We start from the raw sequence: 10,017 nt of genomic DNA, 5'->3' as shown, positions 1-10,017 counted from the left end.
AAAGCGCCGGTGGCCAGGCGGATACCGAGATGGTCTACAGGATCTAGCATCTTAAGCGCGCTTGGGGGGAGAGCCCTCTGACCTCCCGTTGAGAGAGGTCGCTTCTCCTGCTCCTGCTCGCCCACCTTCACCTGTCTGCCTCCTCCCACGACCGCGCTCTCGAGCGTAGCCCTTTTAGGGCTCCCAAGGGAGCAGGCATGGATGGGTGATTCTACATCGTTGCCTGAACTCGCCCCCGAGATGGGCGACGACATCTTGCAGGGCGTAGCCGAGTTACGGCCCGGCACCCCTCAGGCACGCTCAAGCGCGCTGAACCTCCTACTGAAGGAGGCGAGCCGCATGTTCCCGTTGCCCCAGGCCAGCCAAGATGGGACACCTAAGCGGCTCTCGCCCGCCTTCCTCAAAGGAGCCGCTCGGAGAACCCGCGGTGCCCGCAGGATCCCGCGGCGGCACCTCACAATGACCGAGCTGCAAAGCCCGGCCAAACGGGACGACACCACCCCATCATCGTCGTCTCCATCCAGCAGCCGCACGAGCTCCTCGTCGCCAGCTGACGGCGTCGACTCCGCCGCATCATCGTCAACCAGCAGGCCGTCGTCTCCCTTCGCCGGCTCCTCTACCTGCTCGCCGGCAGCCTCCCCCCTGGGCCTCGGAGGCGAAACAGGGGAAGACACCCAGGCGCCGTCACCTTCCTCTGCCCCACGCGGGGAGGCGGCGGCGGACGGCACCGCGGGACACGACGCCGCGGATCTCGGACGTCCCCCCACCACCCCGCTCGATGGCGAGCACACGATGGCCGCCGAGTCACTCCCGCGGGCGGGTGTCATGGCGAACCTGCCCCCGACAACGAGAGCAGCACCCCCCGATCGCCGGCTGCCTCGTCCTCCTCGCGGATCGCCGGGGCGGACGGCGCCGCGGGACAGCAACAGCGCGGCTTCTCTCGATTCCTGCCACCCATCCCCGAGGTCGCTGAGCCAGAGGAGAGCCGACCCCCGTGCGCCATCGTGACGGGCGTCAGCCCCGCGGCTGCGCCGGTTCCTGGCACCACGGCGCATGCGTCGACAAGCTCCTCCCACCTGCGGCCTGTAGCAGACGAAGGAGCACACGGGGGCCCCTCTCCGCTCGCTCCCTCGCAGCGGCTCAGCGCGTCATCTCCCCGCGCGCTGCAAAGCAGAAAAAAAAAAAAAAAAGAAAAAGAAGGGGAAAAACAACAACAGCCGCGCGCGCTCGGGCGCTCCTGCTGCGGGCCATGACGGCGTGCCCCCGGGGTCGCTGCCGAAAGGCTCTGCCGGAGGCAACCCGACCCATCTACTGGGGCCGCGCCCAAAGCCCTCCGCACCCTCGAGGGTGCCCGCCACCGTGTCTCCCACGCCAGAAGATCCGGCCAGCTGCCAAACGGTCCTGTACAGACCTACGAGCAGGAAGGCGCATTTCCTGGCAACATCGCGCGATGCGATCGCCGCCTTCCTGTCCGGGGTCCCGGGAGCGCACCGGGTGCGAGCCAACATCCGCCGGAACGTGGTGGCCGTCGACGCGCTTGCGGGCGCGGACCTCATGGCCCTGCTGGCTGTCCGGGTGATCTGCGACGTGCACGTGAGGGCGAAAGCCCTGGCCCTCAACACGTGCTGTGGCACGCTTTTCGCCGTGGACCCGGCATTCGACGAGTCCACCATCATCGAGGGCCTGGAGTCGTCCGCGCCGGTGCTCTCGGCCACGAGGAATGGCGACGCCGTCGTCCTGCGCTTCGCCGGTTCCATGGTGCCCGCGGCGGTTCACCTCTTCCGACAGCGGCGGGTCGTCTATCCACGGCTGCCCCGTCCCCTGCAGTGCGGTCGCTGCGGCCTTTTCGGCCACGCCACCGTGACGTGCCATCGGGACGAGCGCTGCCTGCGGTGTGCCGGGCGGCACCCCGCGGGTGCCTGCACGGCTGAGCGGGCTCGCTGTCTCCACTGCGGCGGCCCACATGCTGCCACGGAGCCGAGCTGCCCCAACTGGCAGCTCGAACGAAGGGTGGCCTGCATCCTGGACAGCACTCAGCCACGCATCACGCGTCGCCAGGCGCTCACCATCGCCCGGAATGCTGCCCCACCTCCGGCTTCCCCCTCGCAGCGGCGGCCCGCTGAATCACGGGTTCCCGAGCGGCGCCCCTCCGCCCCGGTGCAACCTGGTCGCTCGTTCCGGGACGCCCTGACCAGTGACACTGGAGCACCTACGACCACCAACAACAGCGGCCCGGCGCAGCCCCCCAGCACCACAACCCAGGACGCGCGCGGGCTAGTCGCAACGGCTCCCACGACCACCAACAACAGTGCTCCGGCGCAGCCCCCCAGCACCGCAACGCAGGACACGCACGCGCTGGTCGCAACGGCTCTCGCGTCGGCACTTCGTGCGGCCCTTCACTCGGTACCAGCCGACTCGCCGGTGCGTCACATGTGTGTGGCGGCACTGGCAATGCATGACGCCCTGGCTCATCATGGCTAGTACGCCCGGGGTACAGCGGCCGCGCATCGTTCAATGGAACGTGCGCTCTATGCGCCGCCGTCATCCTGAGTTTGCGGATGGGGCTCTCCTCGGCGAGTGCGACGTTCTTGCTCTGCAGGAAACATACGTGCTTGCTGGGGAGCTCAATCTGCGCGGCTTCGTGGCGTAGCATAGTGCCACCACCTGCCAGCTGGCGTCATGCACGGCCAGTCCGTGCGCCGACCCCTCCCACCCGGCTGGTCGGTCGCGCGCATCAGTTTACGTGCGTGCTGGCCTTGCCCAGGCCGTAGTGCGCGTCGACGATTTGCCGTGCGCGAATGCCGAGTGCGTGGCAGTGACCGTGCGTGTCGGATCCACAGACACATGTGTCGCCAGCGTTTACGTTCGTGCTGGTAAGCGCTGGGACACTGAGTTCATTGTGCGCCTGTGCGATCGTGTTGGGGGGGACCTCGTGGTGTGCGGGGACTTCAATTCCCATCACTCTGCGTGGGGCTGTGCACGCGACGACGCGAACGGTCGGAGTCTGTTGGAGTCCGTGCTGCGGGCCGGCCTGTTCGTGGCCAACACCGGCAGTGTCACGTTCGATCTCTCGCTCGTGTCGGAGCGGTGCCACTACGTCTGGCGTCGCAGCCCCGACACGCGGGGGTCGGACCACTTCCCGATTTTCCTCGTGCCTCACGCTGCCGCCCACCTGCCCACGAGGAGCTACAGTGTAGTGAACTGGCCGCGTTTCCGGAAACTGTGTGCTGCAGTGCCAGTCTCCGAGGGCGGCCTCTTCCGGCACATCGCCGTCTGTGCGCGTGCGGCAACGACCCGTTGTGTGGTGCCGGCTGGAACCCCTGTGCCGGACATGAAGCAGCTCAACCTGCGAGCTGCGCGTCGCAGAGCAGAGCGCAAAGCGATCCGCACGGACAGGAGGGAGCACTGGACCCTGTACAATCGATTGGACGCTGTCTGTCGTCGCCATGCGCGGCAGCGTCGCAATGCGAGCTGGGCCAGTCTGTGCTTCTCCCTGGACGATGCGCGCGCTCGCTCGCGTCCGTGGCGCATCCTCGGCGGAATCCTGCGGCCCCGTGTGCCGCGCTGCCCCGCACTCTCCATCGCGGTGGCACGCGGTATCACCAGCGCGCAGCTCGCAGAGCTGCTGGCCGCCACATTCTGCCCACCACCCGCAGTATCGTCGAGGCCGACGGCGATCCTGCAGCCCCAGCCCCACCCCAGGCGCGAGCTGATGGCCCCGCAGCGCTACTTCCCGTCGACGGGCATCCTGGCGGAGATTGACGCACTGTGCGCGGCTGACTTCACTATCGGTGAGCTGCGCGCGGTGCTGTCAGCACGGAAGCGCCGCTCTGCTCCCGGTTCCGACGGCATCACCTACCAGATGCTGCGGAACTTCGACAGCGGCCAACTTCAACTCCTGCTGGATGCCTTCAACGAGGTCTGGCGGACTGGCACCATTCCGAGCGAGTGGAGCGAGGCAGTGGTGGTGCCGCTGCTGAAAGCCGGCAAACCACCCAGCAACCCTGCCTCGTACAGGCCAGTCTCCCTCACGTCTGCTGCGGGCAAGGTGCTCGAGGCCATGGCGCTTCGGCGCCTCGAATGGATTGCCGAGGCGCTCGACACCTTCGCGGCAGAGCAGAGCGGATTCCGCCGATTTCGAGCCACCGCGGACTCCCTGGCCGATGTCGTCGCTACACTCGAGGAGGCCAAGCACCGCGGGGACGCGAGCTACCTCGTTCTCCTCGACGTGGTGAGCGCCTTCGACCAGCTGCCGCACGCCACCATCCTCGACGCGCTCCGTGCCATGGGGATCGCCGGGAGGATGCTCCGCTACGTGGGGGCGTTCCTCAGTGGTCGTTCGATGCGTGTGCGCGTGGGGGGAGTGCTCAGCCAGCCGCGCGCGGTCTCGACTGGTGTGCCGCAGGGCAGTGTGCTGAGCCCTTTCCTCTTCAACCTCGCGCTTGCAGCGCATCGGCGACTACATCCCCCAGCTGCCGGAGTACGAGGTTCGTGTCGCGGTGTACGCGGACGACATTGCCCTGTTCGCCGCTGGCCCAACCGAGCGGGGCAGGGCGGTGCGCAGGTGTGTGCAGTCTGCGCTGGATGCGGTCGACGCGTACATTTCCGGCATCGGCCTCACCCTCTCGGCGGCAAAGACCGAGGCGCTGCTGGTTCACCCTCGCTACGGCGCCCGCTATGAAGTCCCGCGTCTCACCCTTCGTGGGGCGAGCCTCCCGTGGCGACGGAGAGTACGGTACCTCGGCCTCCTGGTGGACCACCGGCTCAACTGGCAACCGGCCGTTGCGGCTCTTCGCAAGGGGACCAGACGGGTGGCGTGTGCAGCACGTTCCCTCATGGCCCGCGGCCAGGGCTGCTCACCCACCCTGGCACTGCGGGTCTACAACTCGGTGGCCTCCGCGAGGGTGCTGTACGGCCTGCCGCTTGCTGACATCCATCCATCAAAGTGGGAGGCACTGGACGCGGATCACCGAGCCGTTGTTCGTCAACTCCTGTGCCTCCCACAGTCGTCGCAGGTGGGCGCCACTCTCGCTGAGGCTGGCGAGACTCCCGTCTCTCTCCGCGCTGTTGGCAGGGCGCTCAACACCATCGAGCGCCAAACTTTATCGAGCGCCTGCACCGATCGCCGCACGGTCATCGGCTGGTGGACCGGTTCTTCTCTCTCCCCAACTCCTGCATGGGCCGCCGCGTCGCCGAGTTCGCCGGCTTGGTCAACTCCGGCCCCTCGTGTGCGTGGCTCCCTCCCCCCCCCCCCCCCCCGCATCGTCGACGCCGGCTCGACATCCGCACCACCGTGCCTGGGGTGAGAGGGAAGCGCAACACCGCTGCCTGCGCCCTGCGGCAGGAGACGGCTGCGGTCATCGAGGAGCAGCTCGCCGGCCGCGTGCTTGTTTACACGGACGGCTCTGTGCTCCGGGACGGCGCGGCTTCGGCTGCCTGCTTCGCCCCCGAGCTCTCGGCGCAGAGCCAATGCCGTGTCTTGCACGCGGTGTCCTCCACGCATGCCGAGCTGGCGGCCATCGACCTGGCGGCCAAACTGCTGTACCAGCGGCGGGTTGCACGGGCGGCCATCCTGACCGACTCACGGGCGGCGCTCTGCTTGCTGGCCGGAGAGGACCACGGCCCCACGCTGATCCAGCGGCTCCACCGTAAGCTGGACGGCGTCTGCGAGCTGGGATGCGACCTCGTCTTCCAATGGGTGCCCTCGCACGTTGGATTGCCCGGGAACGAGGAAGCTGACCGGCTCGCAAAGGAGGCCCACACCTTGCCAGTGCCCCGGTCTCTACTGGTGACGCCCTTCGATGTTGCTCGCCACACTGTTGCTGGCTACCTCCGGTCGTGGCACCCTGACCCACGCGTTGCCGCCGGCAGTCCCCCGAAGTTGCTGCCGCGCAGGGGCTTGGGCCGCCGTGATCGCGCTCTGCTCCTGCGTCTCCGCATCGGGTGCTGTCGGACGGCTGAGCGCGTGCACCGCTTGTCGGGACTCGGCTCGCCCTACTGCGACAGCTGCTCCGGTGTCGAAACCTTGGACCACGTTCTTCTGCAGTGCCCCGCGTACGCAGCAGAGCGTGGCCCTCTTCTTGCCGCCTACCGTCGCCTCGGGATCCCGTCCGACAGCGCACGGGGGCTCCTGTTTCCTGCGACGCATCCCTCCATCGCCAAGCGGGCCTACGCGGCTCTCCTTGAGTATCTGGAGGATACAAACCTGTGTCAGCGGCTCTAAACCGCGCCTCTTCATGACTTACCGCTCGGCTGTGTTCTGCTGCGCTTTCCTTTTTTTTTTCTTTTCTCCCTCTCTTCACTACTCTGTTTGTCCTCACCCCCTCCCCCGTACAGCGCTGTTGAGGTGCCCTCTCACGAGAGGCAGTTACGGCGCTGTACTTTTCTCTTCTTCTATTTTAATAATCACTCATACATAAGCGCGCTTGGGGCGGCGGTGTGATATACTACCGCACCTTAATCTAGTCGCGAATGAATCAGACTCTTATAAAGGTACAATAGACACTTCCTGTCGCTGCCCCATGTTGTGTGAGATATAAACTTTATTAGGTTAATGGTTTTTAGTCATTTCGCCTTGAGATATTTTATCTGGGGGATGAAGGTAAGCTTAGCGGCAAGTATGATGCCTAAAAACTTGTGTTCTTTGTTGACACGTATTTGCTGTCCACACAGTCCTACACAAGGATCTGGGATCAGGCCTCTCGTTCTTGTGAAAAGAACACAAGAACTTTTGTGGGGGTTTACTTTGAACCCGTTTTCGTCTGCCCACTTTCATACTTTGTTCAACCCCTGTTGTACCTGTCTCTCGCACACGGCCACGTTACAGGACTTGAAGCCCATTTGTATATCGTCCACGTAGATGGAATAAAAAATAGCTGGTGGTAGTGCAGCTAGAAGTGTGTTCATTTTGACAATAAAGAGCGTGCTACTGAGCACGCCTCCCTGGGCTACACCAGTTTCCTGTATAAATGGACGCGACAGTGCATTCCCTATTTTAACCCGGAATGTGCGGTTGGTCGCGTTGACGGTGGGTCGCGTTAACGAGAGACACCGGTACATGCGGGTGGTGTGGGAGGAGGCGTTTGCTGGGAGGCGTCCTGCGGTAAGGCAGATGGTAGTGCACGGGATCGAAGCTCCAGGGGCGTCTAAGGAGTTGCGGAGCGGTTTTGAGGGTACAGCACTCTGCACCAATTTATAAGGATGTTGATTGGACGGCACTTGAAGCAGCGCAAGGGCGACAGTCCAAAAGCGCAGCATGGACTCTCAGCACGAGCGGCGCTCGAGAGCCGAAGAAAACGACCCACTAGAAGGTACTGGAGAAGGAGACCCACTTCAAGGCGCTGGAGCGGACGACCCACTTCAGAGTTCCAACGCTTCCCTACAATATATATGTAGGAAGAACGTGACGGCGGCGAACGAGCCGTGCCGTCGTTCCTACTAAGAAGTCGGCCAGCCGAGCGGAGGCCGCGACGACCAGCGTCTCAAGCTCCTGGAACAACACTGCGCGTGCCGAGCTTGCGCTTCGAGCACGCGCTGCGCGTCTTTATTGTTTTCTTCCTTGAGAGTCGGCGCGAAGGCACCGGTTGGGAGCGCCGATCAAAGCGCCCCGCGTTGCAGCGTCGGTGGGCGCTACAGGGCTCCCCGCCCAGACGGAACGTCGATGAAGGAAGTGAGAGAAGCCAAGTCGGATCTTTGTACTCCAGCCTGCATTTTAGGTGCACCTGTGGCTGGCGCACGCACAGACGTCCTTGAGGCAAGCGGCTCCGGCAGTGTGGCATTCGCTGTTGGCCTTGCAGGGCTGTCCAATGCGTTTCCGGCGGTGGTCTGTAGCTTGTCGCAGGTCTTGCCGTCCAGCGAGCGGACAAACTCGAGAGCACAGTCGCCGATCAGATGGTCCGTGCAGACGCCGTTCAGCTGGGCGAAGACGCACTGCTCGGAGTAGTCGCAGGGCTAGCCGAGGCCGGTGGCGGTGCGGCAGGTCAGGTGCTTGGACTTAGGCTCACGGGCTCGGATAGCTTGTAGGGGTAGCGGCCCTCGCTTCACGAGGCCCCGCGAGGCTCGCGCAGGGCGTTGCTCGTTCAGGTGTCCTCGAAGATGGAACCAAGTGCGATGGTTTCCTTGGTGATCTGCGCGTCGATAGGGTGGTGCATTGAAAGACGAACTTGCCGTTGTCGGAGGGAAGCCTCTCCAGCTGGTTGATGGCGATCTTGGAGACCTTAACGGGGACGTCGTTCTTCACGGTGCTTAGGGTAGGGCGGTTGATGGAGTTCTCCAGGAGACGGTCGTGTACGGTCCAGGGGATTGTGGCGTAGTACTTGTACAGGCGCGAGAGCTGTGGGCCCCTGGAAGGAGGTTACCAGTGTGCGGGATTGTGCGCGCAGTGGGCTGCGCATCGATGCATCACTCGAGTTTCAGCCGCGAAGGCACCGGTTGGGAGCGCCGATCAAAGCGCCCACCGACGCTGCAACGCGGGGCGCTTTGATCGGCGCTTTGAGCAGCTTCTTTATTCTCGAAGGTTCCATCCCATGACAACGACAGTCGCGGCTCGTGGTGCGTGATGCTGCTATGTACATATGAGGCAGATGACATACGAATATTGTGCTAACACTAATTTCCCCTCTGGGTGGAAGCGACCAGCCTGGCCGCAGAAGTATGCTACAAAACGTGTGGTACATAACGCTTCAAACGAGACACGTGCACAATCTCTGTCCCGCGACAACGACGATCGGAGGGAGGAAGAGGAGGCGGGACGCAGTAATGAACAGCTTAAGTTCGCTCAAAAATGCGGTAGGGTCCAAGAAATCGACTGTGAAATTATTCACATAAACCGGGGATACGTACAAGTATCCAGAGTAATACTTCGTCGCCAAGGTAGAGCATCGCATTGCGGTGCGTCGAGTCGAAGCGGTGCTTGCGATTGTCTTGGGAGATGTCGGTGCTAATGCCGGCGAGGTAGCGGCAGTGGGCGAGGCGGGAAACAATTTGTTCGAAAAAAGGCACTGCCTTGAGACAGGAGCCGAGATGAAAGATGCATCAAGGGCGAAAGTTGGGGAGCGGCCGTAGACAAGGAAGAATGGGGAAAAGCTGAAGGTATGTTGAGATGCACTGTTGTAGGTAGAAGTTACAAACGGCAGGTTTGCATCCTACTTTGCCTGGTCCGGGCTGATGTACATTGAAATCATGCCTGAGAGTGTACGATGGAAATCTTCGGTGAATCCATTGGTCTGTGGGTGGTAGCTGGAAGTTGTTTTATGAACAGTGTGGGTGGCTCGTAGAACTTCGCAAAGAATGGAAGAGAGGAAGACTTTGCCGCGGTCACTGAAGGGGACGCGTGGTGCTCCATGGCTATGTCAGCATAGTGAGTGAGGTGATCAACAGCTGTCACAGTGTAGTGATTACCATTGGCACTCGGAGGAACAGTCCCGTAAAAGTCTATTCCGACGACCTCAAAGGCAGAAGCAAGAGAATGGAGGGGTTGGAGGAGCCATACGGGAGCAGATGTCGGGCGTTTGCGGCGTTGACAAGGCACGGAAGAAGCGATATACTTGATCACGGCGGAAGAGAGGCCAATCCAAAAGAACCGGCTTCAAATCCTGTCGTAAGTCTTGTGAAATCCAAGATGACCGGCCGTTGGATCATCGTGAAAAGCTTGTAAAACATCGTTTTGCAGAGAACGGGGAATGACGGGGACCGATTTGTTGCCATCGGAATGATAAATGTAACAGCATAGGGCCCAGGGCATAGGACATGGGTAACTTGAATTGCGCAAGCTGTCGACGCAGACTGGCATTTGGGGAGAGGAGGAACCGCTAAGGCGGTCAAGAATAGTCCGGCAATAGGCGTCGGCATGCTGGTGCGCCGTAAGGACGTGATAGCAGTGAGCGCCGGGCCAGTCCAGCGTGGTGATTTATAAAGGGCGAGAGAGCATCAGCGTATTGGTGCTTCTTTCCAGATCTGTAAGTTATGTCGAAGTCGTACTCCTGTCAGGGATTATTCACTCTAGGGCAACACGACACT

At 62.6% G+C, this 10,017-nt stretch overlaps 1 protein-coding gene across 1 annotated transcript; it reads left to right on the top strand.

Annotated features, from left to right (window-relative positions):
• Positions 1-201: 201 nt before the first annotated feature.
• Positions 202-6,223, top strand: LOC119459265 (uncharacterized). The gene is made up of 5 exons (XM_037721079.1): positions 202-994; positions 1,283-2,421; positions 2,651-4,348; positions 4,449-5,015; positions 5,075-6,223. The coding sequence occupies exons 1-5, from the start codon at positions 202-204 to the stop codon at positions 6,221-6,223; spliced, it is 5,346 nt and encodes a 1,781-aa protein (XP_037577007.1).
• Positions 6,224-10,017: the final 3,794 nt, after the last annotated feature.

The sequence above is a fragment of the Dermacentor silvarum genome, chromosome 7 (genome assembly GCF_013339745.2).
Source record: "Dermacentor silvarum isolate Dsil-2018 chromosome 7, BIME_Dsil_1.4, whole genome shotgun sequence".
Lineage (NCBI taxonomy): Eukaryota > Metazoa > Arthropoda > Arachnida > Ixodida > Ixodidae > Dermacentor > Dermacentor silvarum.
Note: the sequence above shows the minus strand (reverse complement) of the source record. Positions and strands in the feature narration are given on the sequence as shown.